At 35.0% G+C, this 17,230-nt stretch overlaps 1 protein-coding gene across 1 annotated transcript in view; it reads left to right on the forward strand.

Annotated features, from left to right (window-relative positions):
- The window catches only part of LOC150104300 (uncharacterized), a 346,794-nt gene that overhangs the window by 70,387 nt on the left and 259,177 nt on the right, over window positions 1–17,230 (forward strand). Inside the window, exon 4 of the mRNA XM_090396282.1 lies at window positions 471–637. Coding sequence (XP_090252408.1) covers window positions 471–637 — 167 coding nt within the window. The remainder of the gene's footprint in view (window positions 1–470; window positions 638–17,230) is intronic.

Genomic DNA, 17,230 nt, shown 5'->3' on the forward strand with positions numbered 1-17,230 from the left:
GAATCAAGCTTACTTCTTTACCAGTCAAAGAAAACGTAATGTGCCACCGTTCCAATTACTCTATGGAGGCGTTTTGAAGTTTACTTTTCCGAACCTCTTCCCGTTATGCTTGAAATTCATAAGTGATCACTGAATGGACAAAGTTTTCAGGCATTATAGCTATGGTAATTGTCATTGCAGCTGTTCTTGTCATCCATGCTGTTGTCATATGAATGTCACCTAGGAAGAGTGAAAAGTAAGCTAGTCCTGAATTTATGGAACTGTATCAGATTATACATATGCATTTCTCCACATCAATTATATTTTCGCTTGGCTAATATTTCTGAAGTATGCAGTGTTCTGTTTGAGTGATTTGGGTCTTCATCTGTCTAACATAATTTAGTATGTCTTTTTATTTTTAAAAGCATATCATACAGTTTTGATGCTATTTCACTGTTAATTTTATTTATTATTATTTTTTTAATTTACAGGAGACTATAAGCAGTTCACAAAATGTGTCAGCTAAACCTTTCACAGGTGATAAGGTTACTGCATTAATACACAGCCAGTACAATACACCTGTAGGCATGTATTCTATGAATACAATTGCAGAAACATTATCTGCTCATACAGAGATCTTGGCAACAGGAGTCAAAGGGTAATGTTATAATTAATTGTAAAATTTATAAGTAATTAGATAACCTTAATTGAACTAATTGGAAAACCCTAATAGTACGGTTTTCCATGGAAGAAGCTCAAGTTTTTATCCCTTCAAGATAAAAAACTGACTACAGAATATATATGAATATGCAGAAATAAACAATAGTTAGGATTGGTAATATGACCTTTCATTTGGCATGTTTATGGGGGTTGCTTATAGCCAGGGCCGACACTAGGCTAAACTTCGCCCACCTGCAAAGCTGAAATGGGCACCCCCAAACAAATGGCAATTTATTTATTTTTATTTTTGTCATAATCATGTGGAAAGAATTTACAAGAAAGAAATTAAATTAAAAGAAAGAAATTAAATTACACATTTGTTCTTGAAAACATTTTATTAATTAAAATTTAAATTTCCTAGTTTTGATATTAACAAAATTATCTATAATATTATTAATGTCTAAGTTTTCACATATTTCATTTTCAATAGCTATTAATGCTAGACTTTCAAGCCTTGTTTGTAACATACTTGTTCTTAAATAAGTCTTAATTAATTTAAGTTTCGAAAATGAACGCTCACCACTTGCTATACTAACAGGTATAGTTAATAATATTCTTAAAACAATTGAAAATTCGGAAAAGATTAATTATTCGACACAATATATTTAAGAATATCAAGAGGATTTTCAATTTTGAAATATCGTTTCGAAAATCTATAAGATTGTATCTTATAGATTTTCGAAACATTAGCATCTAGCATTATCTCGTCAAAGAGTTCCATGGCATTTATATCTTTATTGTTACCATCTTTCAAAAGAATTTCTAAGTCGTCGCAGTTTTTTCTTAACTCCTCATTATTAATTTGGAAAAGTCTATATAAAAAACTAAAATTATCAACGTGAGTTTTAAGTTGTTCAAAACGTTCGTTTAACGAAGTCCATGCAGTATCCAAAAGTGTATAAAACACGTTGACTTTAAATTTATCTTCTGGTGTTTATGGCTGTTCATCAGGATGTTCATATTGAAACTGACGTTTTTTCTTCCGTTATCGAACTTCTATTACAGATTTAAACTGTTTCTCCATCCACGTCTTCACTTAGTTGTTTTGCTATTTCTAGAACTTTTTTATAATTTGTATCTGATCGATATTCTGATATGAATTTTTTTAAATTTCCAATGGATCTTAAGACTAGTGATATATTCATATTTTTATCCTGAAGAGCTTTACGAATTGGATTTATTCTGTTAAGTAAATCGTGCCAAATTATTAAAGAGCAGATGAATTTATAGTCTTTGATTTTAAGACATAAAACTTGTGCTTCATTTTGAATTTCTTTATTGAAGTTATCATTATTTAAAAATTCAAAAAGCGCGTCATAAATTTCTCCCAATAACGTAGAAGCCGAATTGTTTTAACTTTGCTTTCCCAACGAGTTTCCGATGGCTGTTTTAATGTTATATTTGATATAAATTTCAAAAGAATTGTCCAACGCTTTGGAGATGATGAAAAAAAAATTATATATTTCTTGTACAGTACCAAAAAAACTAATTGTATCTGCATTTACTTTTGCTGTATTTGATCATTAAAGTGAGAGCGTGCAGCACATAAAACGTAGAAAGCCGAGGATTTTTACTTAGAAGTAAATTTTGAAGCCCATTTCTCTTTCCCTTTATATTTGCTCCATTATCATAACTCTGGCCTCGCATGTCTTCAATAGGAATGTTCCACTTGGTCAGTTGTCCAGTTATTGTCTCGAATAAACCGCGGCCTATAGATTCATCAACACTTACAAAACCTAAAAAGTTTTCATTGATTTCGACTACTTCATTAGTACAGGAAACAAAGCGTATAATAATAGTCATCTGTTCTGTTTTACTAGCATCAGGTGTGCAGTCCAAAATTATCGAATATTATTTGGATTCTCGAATTGATAGTAAGATTTTATTCCTTATTGCATTACCCGACATTTCTATTATTTCATTTTGACTATCCTTACTCAAATAGTGTATGCTGGTTGTTTTTTCGAAGGACTCTTTCAATATGATTTTCCATAACAGGATCAAATTTAGTAAATAATTCCACTAATTTTAAAAAGTTTCCATTATTTTTGTTATATAATTTATCTGATGATCCTCGAAATGCTAATTGACCGCCAAGGAATTTTATTATTTCTATTAACCTTATTAAAACATTTATCCCATGTTTCTTCTCCATATCGTACATAACTTGCTCTTGACAGTCGATAGTACTTTTGTTTTTTAAATTTTTATTCAATTCTTTCCATTTTAAGAAGTTTTTCATATGAATTGAACTTGTTTCATGTGTATGTAAAGTTTTAGATAAATTTCTCCAATCATTGTACCCTTTTACGAGACTGCTAGATTCAATAGATGAAAAAGCATATAACAAAAGCAGAAAACAGAATTTAAAGATTCAGAATAAATTAGCCATGTTCTCGAAACGGTCTCTCCATTTTCCATTGTTCTGTTATAATAAACATCACTAAATTTACGTCCATTGATATCTCTTGGATATTGTATATATTTCTTTTGATTAGGTCCCATAACCTACTTTGAGTTAAAACTACTCGTAATTTATCATTAATTTTTGGCCATTTGCCTATATCTTCTAAATTTTCAGAAATTAACGACTTGTCTCTCATGTCAAGTTACTCGTTCCAAGTGTTTCTCATTTAATTCCTGCGTTTTACTTTCTTCTTCACCAATTACATCATTATAACAGCTTGTTGATGACCTGGGTTCGTCAACATCGATTTCTGGTTTGTTTTGCTGGTCTCTATCATCGGAAGAATTTTTAATTTTTTGAAGAAAAGTATTTAGACCTCCGGCTTGCTTTTGAGACAGTGATTCTTTTGAAGCTTTTCGATTTCGACTTTTTGCACCGGATAACTTTTTCTTCATATCCATTTGTTTAATTTATTTTTCAAAATAAACTGAAATTTAAGAAATTAAGTTTAAAAATTTTATAGTAATAAATAATATAATATTTTTGGGGGCTACAAAATAACTTTTGAAGAAAAAAAAAAATAATAACGGTCAGCTCTATATTTGAAGTTATTAGAAGAAAAATAAAAAAAAAACCTTTAAAAAAACTCCATAATTACAACAGTTAATCGATGATATAATTAATAATAATAATTATCAAGAGGAACTGTTTACAAGTACAAATAAGCAAATTTTAAACGCCAAATGTAAGAACACTCCGAATAATTCGTCTTTATTTCATCACTGTCTTACGAATGCTGTTCGATTAGCGAGAGTAAGTGAATCATACTCTGAGCCACGGGGATGAAACGGACCGTTTTATAGTTACGTTTATAGTTTTATATTTATAGTTTTATTTATAGTTATTTATTTATTTAATTTATTTTTTATTTATTATTTAATTATAGTTATTTATAGTTTTATAGTCCCGAATAGGACTTCCAGCGCCCTCCAGCGACGAAATCACCGCGGTAGTAAATGATATGTACTACTTATCACCAGTAACCAGAGCAAATGTAACTGAATTTTATTGTTTTCATTTCAAAATAGAAACCATCCCCGTGAAACGGGCCGTTATAGTTGTCAATTTTAAAATCCTATATTACATTACACCTGGTTAGAATTACTTACATTGGCGACACGACGATTTCACAGAGTTCTGCACCTGTTGAACTGGGCCAAACGACTACTAGCGCTTCAGCGGAATGAGACTCTAAGGTCCCGTAGAAAATACATTAGGGGATAGGGTCGTTGCACAGGGTTGCTCTGAGCCGAGAGAAGCAGTGCGCTTGCTACCTAAGAAGGCGCGTTCATGACAATCTTAGTGGGAGAAAATGTGATCTATTTTTATGTAGCATATGTAAATTTGCAGCAATTATATTGACTTACCTAATTATTATTACTTAATTCGTTTACAAAAATTTAAAGAAAGAATGAAACTTCACACTAACACTTCGAAACGACGCCTACCTTATAGTGGCGCCCGTCTGCCCTGAAACTTAGTATCGCAGATGTCTCGCAAATGAAATTTTAACCATTTTGCTATATCTTTAAGTTTCTCTATGTAATTAAAAAATGACGGAATACTTTCATTATCTCCTGAATGAAATAATGCTATGCATAATGGAAAGGGCCACTACTCAGACCGGTCTCGACCTTTGTAAAAGTGAAGGAGGTCTCCAAAAACTGGCAATCCCTCATATTACCCAACAATGAGTGACCCAAAGGATCATTTAATTCAGCAGTGGTTCCACTCAGTGACAGTCTCTCTCCCCCCCCCCCCGACACAGAGAGGAACCCTCAGCAGTGGCTATGCTCAATGGCAATCTCACACCACCAACGAACAGAGCCGCTCATAACCCAGGGAAAAGAATCCACCAAAGCAGCCACAAGATCACTTCAGCAGAATTCCCACGTTCTTATTTGTGTGCAGGGAGGTCTCCTAAATACTTGGGCGATCCCTCAGATCGTCCAACAGTGAGCGACCTGAACGATAATTTAACTCAGCAGTGTCTCTGTTCAGCAACAGGCTCACCATACTGCTCATATTCCAGGGAAAAGCATCCACGGAGGCAACTTCGATAGAGGCCATCCCAACGGACCCAGATACTCAGAAGCTCTTCCAAGGCAGAAAACCTTAAGAGAGCAAAAACTCTCACTATACAAGTAAAGGGAGTTTCTTCAAAAACAAAGCGATTAGTATCTATTATTACTAAACTTAGTATCCCAGGTACTACAATCTTTTGAGTGTGAGACCTTATTACCAAAATACCCCAGATTAGTGAACGATGTTTGAAATTTTTTTCACTCGGTCATATTATAAATTAAAGATGCCAACAAATTACATATATTCTTGGTTTAATCCTATATCCAAGTGTAAGCAAATAAAAATTTGCGCGTGAAGTAACATCACAACTGGGATACTTGTATATAAAGGCTAATGACTTTACATTAATTGCCTTAGTATTCATAATACAGCGTACATATCCTTGCGGACATGTATAATGCATTATGGGAAGGGCCACTACTAAAATTGTTTACACTTGGATAAAGGATTAAACCAAGAATATAATTTATTTTCAAACATTAATTTCAAATATCGTTCTCTAATCCATAGTATTTTAGTAATAAGTTGACACCTTTTGACTACTTCTATATGGAAATATGACTTCTGCATTACTTCAACCTTGGTATCACTTCTTGGTCTGGCTCTACCCCAATAAAGGTCGAAACCGGTAGTTTCACTTTAAATGGTTTCATCCTTTATCCAAGTGTAAGTAAACAAAGTTTGGGCGTGAAGTCGCTTCACGACTGGGTTGTTTATATATAGAGACTAATGACTTCACATCAATGGCCTTAGTATCCCATAATGCAAGGCACATATGCTTACCGCCATGTATAATGCTATGCATTATGGAAAAGGCCACTACCGAGACAGGTTTCTAAGTGCGGGGATCCCTTAGATGAACCAACAATGAGTGACCTGAAGGATCATTTCACTCAGTGACAAGATGAACCCGCCAGCGAGAAGAATCCTCATTGGTGGCTCTTTCCAATGGTAGGCGTAACCCACCACTGAGCAGAGCCGCTCATATACCAGGGAAAATCACCCACGGACGCAGCCCCGATGGAGGTCCTGCCGGAAAACGCCAATCCCTAGAGACTCAAGTTACTTTCTCAAGACAAAACTACTCCAAAATCTTAAGTTCCCCTCAGCGGGAGCTAGATCCGGAAGAAACCTTAAGAGAGCAAAAGCTCATATCCCAGAAAAAGCAACCACTTCACCGTATAAGTAAAGCCGTCGATAAAAATTAGGCGATCGCCAGACCATTCCCTACGAGTGACCGAAAGATCGTCCAACTCAGCGTTGGTTCCACTTAGTGACAGACTCACCTTACCACTGAGCATAACTCTCCATATTCCCGGGAAAAGCACCCACCGACACACCCCGACAGAGGCCCTGCCGGAAAATACCAATCCTCAGAGACTCAAGTTACTCTCTCAAAGCAAAATGCCTCCAAAATTTTTAGCACCCCCCACCAGTAGGAGCTAGATCCAGAAGAAACCTTAAGAGCAAAAGCTGATATCCCAAGGAAAGCAACGCATAAAAGTGTATCAGTGGGAGCCTGACCCAAAAGTAATACCAAGGTTGATGTAATGCAAAAGTTTTATTTCCATATACAAGTAGCCAAAAGGTGTCACACCTTATTACTAAAATACTCTGGATTAGAAGTAGATGTTGAAATTTTTTTTTCACTTGTTTATACTATAAATTAAAGATGCCAAGAAATTATATTCTTGGTTTCCTTTATATCCTTTATTCAAGTGTGAGCAAGCAAAGTTTATGCATGAAGGCAGTTCACGACTGAGCTAATGAAGGATTCACATCAATTGCCTTAGAACCTGATAAATGCAATGCATGTATCCTTAAGGACATGTATAATGCTATGCAGTTTCACTTCGCCATATGGAAATTTACTTTACGGCATCTATTTTATCTTAAATTACTTAAATACAATAGCTCAAGATCTCACTTGACCAGTATACTTCAATAAGTCTTTCAGTTTTCTTAATGCATCTTTCTTTCAATTTTCTGAGGCAGGCATGAAGAATAATTGCTCAAACCATAGGAATACATTAATTGAGCAGTTCCAAATGGATTTTGAATACAAGGCCTTTTACCGCAGATTTCATCGAAACATATATCACGTGAGAAATTCAATAAGTGCAGAAAAAAAAATCAGAAAGAAAAGAAAACGTCTCGCACCTCAAACCATACAGCTACTGAAAAAGCGAAAAATAAAGATATCCCAAGGAAATATTTTAGAATACAAAATTATCTGTAGGTTATTAAGGAAAAGAAATTCCAGAAGACTACAAAGCTTTCAGTATACAAAAACAGAGAGAGAGAGAGAGAGAAAGAAGCAGTGCAATGGAGAAAACTTAAATTTTAGACAGTCAATTCCATCTGCTCTACAGGATCACAATAGAGGAAAAACTTACTAACAGAAAAAAGATAGAAGATTTGTGCAGAATTTCTACAATGACCTTCATGTAACTAAATGCCAAGTCACAGAACCTATCCTTCGAAACTAAGCAGTATACAAGATACACTTCCTGATTAAATAGAACACGCCCTTAAAAAATAAAGGTAAAGCCTCAGGACTTGATCAGGTTAAAGCTGAAGAAATCCAACAAAGTGGACCAGCTATGTTCAGAGCGTTGGCTACCAGATTCACGTAGTGCTTGAATGAAGGAAAGATTCCAGAGGAATAGACGACCTCAAAAACTATACTTCTATTCAAGAAAGGGAATAAAGAAGCCATAGAAATATCGTCCAATCTGTCTACTCTCCCACATATATGAAATCATGAAGAGGGTAATACTGAACAGAATTCAAAGTACTCTCCAAAACAACTTCAGCAGAGAACAAGCATGATTCAGAAAATGTTTCTCCACAATATATCATATCTAGGCCATTATGCAATTAACAAAAAAATGCAGAGAATACCGAATCTCTCTGTATTTCCACTTTATTAATTAAAAATGAAAAAAAAAAAGCATTTGATACCATAGACCACAATGCAATCATCCGTGCCTTACTGGAAGTAAATGTGGATCCTACTTACACATGATAAAAGAAATTAACAAACATCTGACCACACAAATGACCCAATTTGATCAACCTATAAATATAGATATAAAGAGATTAGTCCGCAAAGACGATGTGATCTCCTCAAACCTATTTACCAGTACTTGAGAATATATTCTGGAAAAGAAAAAAAAAAGACCCAAACGGGAGGAATAAACATAGTTGGCGAAAAGCTACAAATCCTTATTCTTGCCGACCGATGATTTAGTATTACTATCTCAAAATGCAAAAGACCTAAAAAAATGGAAGAAAACATATACACAAACAGTAGTGAGATTGGCTTAGATGTGAATCTAAAAAAAACTAAATGGTTTAAAAACGTTTTCACAAGTGACAGCAACGTATGTATCAATAACATCCCTATAGAACAGGTTAACGCTCACAATTATTTAGGACAAACAAAAATGAATAACGATTTATCTGAAGAACTAGTAAAACGAAAGAAAGCCTTACGGCTATCATTCAACAAATTAAAAGACAAACTTACTGATCCAAATCTTGATACCTCTGAGAAGGCACAATTATTTAGTGACATTCTTCCATCACCCGCATACGGATCAGAACCATGGAACACCAGACAAGAAAAAGAGACTCTCTCAGGATAACTCAGGATGCAATAGAACGTAGGATTTGTAACATCAGCAAAATGAAACATGTTAGAAATACGGAACTGAGAGAGAGAGAGAAATCAGGTGTAAAAGATGTGGTAACTGCAGTATACGAAAACAAGACGAGATGTGCATGCCACATAGCAAGACTAAAGGATAACAGACGGACATATAGAATACTTAATTGGTAAACGAGAATAAGAGAAAACCAGGAAGACCCATTAATGAAATCTATAGGTATAACATGGAAAAGAGAGGCTCAAGATCGAGATCTTTGGAGGTATCTTTGTGACCTGCACTTATGGAAATCCTGAATGAAACACAGGCCCATCAAGGTAATATATCACTTGCCTTTCATTCAACACAAAATTTTGTCATATACAAAGGCGTGATATATTATTAACTTCAGTGCTGAGTAATTAAAGATGCACATAAAACTTTTCCGAGGTTAGAGAACTGAACTCAGTAGTGTATTAAACCTTTTCGACTCTCCTTTTCTGTTTGCCTACTCTTTGCTGGCTAGCGTTCCTGTTATCCAGCGACAGCTGTTCTCAAAACAACTTAAAACTCAACAACTAAGGCGCATACCCATTACTGAAGTTTAAAGCAGCGAAACCCTAGTGACAAAATGGCTGCTGTTAATGCAGTTTTATTTATTTCGTATCTAAACACAACTGGTACAGTAGTAAGTAACTGGTACAACATTATTTACAGCAAATTAGGATACATTACAAATGAAAAAAAGCTTAAATTTAATGGGCAAATTATACCGGGAGTAATAAGTAAAATATTAAGGGAAAAAGAAACTATATATTCATGTAGGAGGTTTAATGGAATATTATCAGCACTGAGAAAGGATTAAAAACAATTTTAATACTTTCAATATTTCGTCTCTGTCACAGAGACATCTTCAGGGATTACAAAAAACCTTTTGTAACAACATACACACAAAGATAATACAATAATAAGTGAAACTAAAGTCCTATCTAGGTGGTGCGCCCTCTATGGGCATTAGCAGCCACCTGCTAATGCATTAAAATTGTTTTTAATCCTTTCTCAGTGCTGATAATATTCTATTAAACCTCCTACATGAATTCTTAACAGCACTTAAGTCTCAACGCACAGAAACTGTATATACGTTATATACAACAAATATGTTCAGATGCTCCTCCAGTATCTTGCACAATCAACTGCTTTTCCTGCAGGATATTAATATATTAATTTATAATCTAATCTAATCCTGTGGCCATCTCTTTTGAGAGGGTTGTAGCTGATGAACAGTCCTCTTCCATTCTTCTCTTCCTCTTGCTTCTGTAAGACTCTTGCTCGTAAAGTCTTTGATGTTGCATTTCCATTGTTAGTCAGGGTCATCCCCTTCTTCTCCTTCCCTCCACCTTCACCTGCAATACCATTCCGGGGAGCTCTCCAGAAGAATCCTTCATCAAATGTCCTACAAACGCTAATTTTCTTCTTCGAATACTAGCCATATAGTCTGTTTTCACCTTGAATATTTTAAGAACCTCTTCATTACTCACTCTTTCAGTCTAGCTGATACGATCCATTTTTCTCAAGCATCACATTTCAAACGCATTCAATCGGTCAGTCATTGCCTTATTTGATCATCCAGGACTCACATCCCTATGTCCTCATGCTCCAGATCATTGTCTTGATCAGGGTTTCCCAAATTGTGTTCCATGCAAAGTGAATAAGTATTCCGTGATGTCAGTGACTAAGTCGTGTATTTTTAGACATGGAAGTAATTCGGGAAAGGGAATACCGCTGTTTATGACCGGTCATAAAAATTGCCTGCAAGCCGATTACAACAATGGGCGGGGTATCCTCTGTTCTCAAAACTGAACGAAATAACATCTGTGTTGCAAATGTCAGTGACCAAGCCATATATTTTTAAACATGGAAATAATCCTGAATAATCGTTAATTTTCACACATCGAAATCTTTCAACATTCGGGAAAAGGAATACTACTGTTTATGGCCGGTCATAAAAAGTGCCTGCAAGCCGATTACAACAATGGGCGGCGTATCCTCAGTTCTCAAAACTGAAGCAGCAAGGAAGTATAAAGAAAATTTTTCCACTGAAATTGAAGATCAAGATAGTCTGTATCCGGATCTCAAATCTAGTAATACTGAATACTTTCATCGCAAGTTCTTATTGTAGTGAAAGTGCTTGTTTCAAACCATAGTGTCGTGATTTTTTAAAAGTAATAGGCCTACAGATTTAAATTTTAATATGAATAAGAGTCAAGGGACTTTGTTTAATTTTTGGTGTTAAGAAATCTCTTATTGAAGGTGTTTGGGATTCATCCACCTCCTGCCTACAAAGCGATCTCCAGGATGTATAGAAGGAGGGGAAAACTACCAGCACTAAGGAGAAAAAGTCAGCATTCACTCGTAAGTACTTATAATAATATTATAAATTTTTGGTGATCAGAATGGGATATGTCAATGAAAATCAGCACAAATTAATTTAATGATGTCGGCCTGAGGAAACTACAACATGCTATAAGATTTCATTAGTCTAGTGGTTGATAACTGATTTAAATATAATTTTATATTTGTCAACATGTCACATAGTATACATAAGTGTACTAATACTTTTTATGATTATGCCATAATTAATTATTAATACATTACAAAATAACCAAGGTGTTCGGTGAAAATTTCAGGATTTGTGAAGTGTTCCGTCGTAGAAAAAATCTGGGAAACGCTCGTCTTGAGGATTCTTACTTTTTTGTTTAGATTTCTGTTTCCTAATATGTGGTATATTTGGAAAAATGCTGCTTTTACTTTTTTAATTCTGTTCTTAATTTCATAGTTTAATCTATTGTCATATGTTATCCAGCTTCCAAGGTATTCAAAGCTTTTTTACCGTCTTTATTCTTTGTCCGTTCAAAGTGTTTCCTATGCCATCATTTCCTTTCCTTGAAATCTTCATCACTTTTGAATGTTTATTTTCATTTTATATCTCTAATTTCCAACCGCGTTCAATCTATTCAAAATCCTTTGCAAACCTTCCTCTGTTTCGCTCATGAGTACGATATCATCTGCATATCTTATATTATTTATCAGATGTCCATTTATCTTTATTCCTTCTTTCAGGTCTTCCAAGGCCTCTATCGTCATCCATTCACTATAGACATTAAAAAGAAGTGCGGATATCCCACAGCCTTGCCTCACACTCTTAGTTATGGGGATCCATTCAGTATCCTCTCCTTCAAATCTAAACCTTTAATGAGTTTTATATATTCTGAACAGCAGTCTAATAATTTTCCCGTCTATTCTTATTTTATGCATAATATCAAATAAAACAGAGTGATTAACATTATCGAAAGCTTTTTCATAATCTACAAAGCATAGATATAACTCTTTATTGCACTCGATCATTCTCGATTATTGCACTCCTGAAACCAAATAATTTATAACTGTATGTTTATCGTGGCTTGAAATCGTGGGGGTTCTGCAACTTTCGAAATATACATACACACTGTAAGTACAGGTATATACGTATTTGGATTAAATATCAAAATTATGGTAAACAAAAATAAACATGAAAAAATATTGTTTATTATTGAAAATTATACAGTTTGGTATAATTCAAAATTACTTAAAAATAAAATATATTCTTCTTGTTTTGTTTCATGAAAAAATATTGTTTATTATCGATAAAATTATACAGTTTAGTATAATTCAAAATTACTTAAAAATAAAATCCATTCCTTTAATTGTAATTAAAGAAATGGATTTACAATTTTTGGACATTACAATTAAATCCTTTAATTGTAATGTCCAAATATTCAAAGAGACGGAGTAAACACGATAAGCACTACCAACACTCTACTACTGGTGCAAACTGCATATAAACAACAGTGGAACTGCGCGACGGACAGTGTCGCATTATATGCACTGTGTTTACCGCAGTGTCATATTCCTAAGCGCGCAAGCATATGCACGTTTAGGAATATGACACTGTGGTAAACACAGTGCTGCTAGCGTCCTTCGCCCTTCTAAGTGCTACAAGATGGATTTTTATTATTATTTTTTATACAAAATAAGAGAATTCTATAGGATTGTTGATGATAAAATTAAATATTACAAGCAAATATAAATAAATTAATAAATATATTTATATATCGAGAAAAATTGGGTGTGCTGCAGTTCCGAGCTGCCCCTGAACGTACATAAATATTTCTGTGTTATTCTCCAAGGGAATAAATAACAACCATGGGTGAGGGTTAAAGGTCGCGGCCCCCGAAAAAGAAAAAGGAAAAAAAAAAATACTAGAAAATTTTCCAAAAATCTTTTCCTAATTAAAATTATTATTATTTTTAAATGTATGTTGTGTCGTGTCTTCTATTTCTATACTACTCATGAATTAGTGATCACATAAGATGGGAATACCCTATAGCTCTCGGGAATCACGGGAACGCAAGACGAACGAGGTAGTGCTCGGGCAGACCGACTGCTACTTCATTGACCGAACCAGGCCAGAGGAGATCACGGGTTTCATATATTGGCGATCACTGCAGATGCAGTCATAGGTCGTATGCAATGCGTAGTGTCTATTCTCAAATCGTCTACTCAACTCTTCCCCCCCCCCCCACAAGAGTAAATCCTGAATGTGCCACTGATCTCCAATGATATTACGCATGTGATACATTACTAAATGCGAACATATATATAGTTTATCATATTAAAAAAAAGGTACTTCTAATTAATGAATTTATCATTACACACGCACATAGTACTATAACACTAAAAATCGAACATAAGTGAAACATTTATGTGAGATATTTACCTAGCCACCTCCATATAAAAATTGTTCTTTATTACCCTACCCAACTTTGCATTAGCCATACAGAGGTTGGCATAACTTTAAGCTTCTCTAATGTCATTAATATAGAAATTAAATTATGTTTACTGATAGCCCTGTGGTATCTCATCTTCCTTCTCTTAGATTGTCCCATCCAAGTACTACTTTGTTTCTTTGATCAATCTCTTATCCTTCATTTCCTCTTAATATATTGTACCGAAATTATATGAGACTGGCTTACTCACCTTCAGGTAAAAAGACTTTGTAAAGTTTTTTCACATCTTGGAATTGAAATTGATTTTTCCATCCAAACGACAAAATTCCATATGCTGGGATATCTGCTGTTGCTGGATTTTTTCAATTGTTTCCTCATTTCTATGGAACTGAGGTGACCATTATACTAGTAATCTAGATGGAGTCGTACCAGTTCTTTCTAAATGGTTCTTATTCCTACGTATTTTATTCAACATTGCAATTATCCAGTGTGAGACTTAACTACCTTAGCAACGCAGCCTTTACTCTTTAACCCACTGTCCGCCAGTGGCGGCCGGTGAAAATTTTAAGTGGGGGTGCTGCATATACAAAAAAAAAACAAAAAAAACATTTTTTTTTCTTAATCAGTAAGGAATTTATTAATAAATAAATTTACATATTAAAAAACTGCTTTATTAAAAATATTTCATCCTCACCACGAGCAAACACCAACAATAAAAGTTTCGGATCAGTAGCAATGACAAGCGCAAACAAATGCACTGTGTTAGATCTCAGTGTATTTGTTTCATATAATGATATTTGAAAAAATATAATTCTTTTCATATTTTTAACAGTGACGTTCGTCATAATTCAGCATTGTATCTATAATAAATTAATAATTATATGTTATTTTAACAAAATAAAATAAGATTTACAAAAAATAGTTCACCACGAACACCCACCAATAATAAACGTTTCATAGCTCATTGTTTGTATACAAATGCTAGAAGTATAAGAAACAAGGCAGATGAAATGGTTGCATTAATTGCGTCTGTTCACCCAAAGATTGTCGGAATAAGTGAGACATGGTTAGAAGAGGACGACATCTAACAGGAATAGAGATGGAAGGGTATGATGTGTTTCGTGAGGATAGAAAGGGTAACAAGGGAGGGGAGAGTGCTATTGATGATAGAGAAAGAGTTATGGCCATACAAAGTAGAGATGCAAGAGGGATATAGTGGCAGTGCTTTTGAGGCAGTATGGTGAGATAGAGGTGAATGGAATCAAATACTTGGTTGGATGTTGTTATAGACCAGGAAATTTGGGTGGTGGTGGTGATAATGAAATGTATAATCAAATTAGCCAAGCAAATAAGAAAAGGGTGATCATTATGGGTGATTTTAATTATGGCAATATAGACTGAATGATAAGGTAGCAACTGGAAGTAAAGAAAATGAGTCTCTTGAGTTTTTGAGGGATAACTACCTCAGACAGTATGTAACAGAGGGCACGCAAGGATTGAGGGTCTTGGATTTGGTCATCTCATCAGAGGATGTAATTATAAATGAGGTGTCAAATCATCCACCAATTGGTGAGAGTGACCATGTGGTGATTACCTGGGTTTTTGCCAGCAGTGTGAGGACCTCTGTGAGAAAAGGGTATATGTGGAACTACAAGGGAGGGGGGTGATTATGAATAGCTCAGGAGACAGATTGTGGGTGTAGCATGGAATGAGTAGTTGGCTAGAAAAGAGACCAATGCAGCTTGGGGGATTTTCAAAAACTATCTAGTAGATGCAATGTCTAAATATATTCCATGGGTGAGATTAAATAAAGTAGGTGTGAGATGAATGAATAAAGAGATTAAGCATGTGATACAGAGAAAGAGGGCATTGTGAAGGCAGCATAAGAGAAGTGGAAATAACCAATTCCATGAGATCTACAAAGACAAGGCAAGGAGGGTGACTTGGTTGGTGAGGGTAGCTAAAGAGAGGTATGAAGAAGCAGTTAGCTAATGAAGCCAAAAAGAATCCTAAGGAGTTCTTTTGATATGTAGCCACCAAAAGAAAGAATGATTATGGAAGGATGACATTGATTGCAGAAAATGGTATAAAGACAGCTGTTGCAGAATGTGTGGTGGAGATACTTAATGAGCAGTTCATACAGGTCTTTCAATCTTGTGAATGTGACTTCATGGAGAGATTGAGAGCAGTAGATGATGGGGAGGAGACACTGACTGTAAGTGGACAAGAGGTGATTGGAGAGTTGAGCAAACTAGATGTTAATAAAGCTGTGGGACTTGATAATATATCGCCACATATTCTGAAGGAATGTGTCAGGGAGTTGACACCTGTCTTGACATATTTTTTTAATACGAGTCTTGTACCCGGTCAAGTCCCTAAGGAGAGTCGCATTGCTTATGTATGAGCCGCCACTGCTGTCCACTCACCCCTAGGTCTCTAGCTTCATCAATCACTTGCAGAAAATTCCCATTATATTACTTAGGAATGCTCTGAGTTATCCTTCCCTCTCTCTGAGTTCTCTGCAGATAGAGGATACTGAAGGTCAAAACACAGTACTTCTATCCATAATGCATAACATTGTGGCTAATATTACACTGATACTCATTGACATCCATAATATCACGTGGGTAGGCTTATGTGTTCGTCAGACATGTTATGATAGGTTTCACGGTATAAAAGAACACAGATGGTTAAGAAAATAACTATTTATTAACTTAAAAGCTAATATTTCGCTGGTCTTATATCCAGCATCTTCAGAGCACACAACACAAAGTTTGTTACAAAGGTAAGACAACCACAATCCGGTGTAACAGTGGGGACAGTATAAGTGATTGCAGCGTGCAACACAAGACTAAAGTCCTAATATGGCGCCATCTAGGTTAAAAAAAAAAAATTCCAAGTTTTGAAATAGTAGTCCAAATGATAAAAATAAAAGTAATAAATATTAATTTGGTCTTAGGATGACTGTCTCCCAAATCTTTGGTAGATTTATACAGCCATACTTGTTAAGGTTTGGGGTATGTTTCAAGGCGTCTGTTGATTCCAGGAACAACCTCTCTGACTTGTAGAAGCTTCTGTGTATTACTTTTGTTTCTTTCCAATTGATCCTGTGTGCAGGGGTATCCAGAGCATGGTCTGCCAGACCCGACTTACCATAGCGAAAGTGTCGGATATATTTTTTGTGTTCATTGAGGCAGATGTCCACATTTCTTCCTGTCTGTCCGTAGTAGGCTTGATGGCAAGAACAAGGCACTTCATTGACACCAGGATGTGATAAAGGAGTGCATTTGTCCTTGGGAGAACGGATGAGAGTTGCTAATTTTTTATAAGGTTTAAATACTGTGCATAATTGGTGTTTGTTAAGCATCCTAGATATCTTTTCAGATGTGCCTTTAATGTATGGGATGGTGATTGTTTTGTTGTAGTCTTCTGTGGTGGATAGAGGGGATTTATGGGTAGCATTTAGTATGTTATCTATTTTACGGGGATTATAACCATTGTTT

The sequence above is a fragment of the Typopeltis vanoorti genome, chromosome 8, assembly GCF_054136105.1.
Source record: "Typopeltis vanoorti isolate ZY-2024b chromosome 8, IOZ_Tvanoo_1.0, whole genome shotgun sequence".
Taxonomy (NCBI): domain Eukaryota; kingdom Metazoa; phylum Arthropoda; class Arachnida; order Uropygi; family Thelyphonidae; genus Typopeltis; species Typopeltis vanoorti.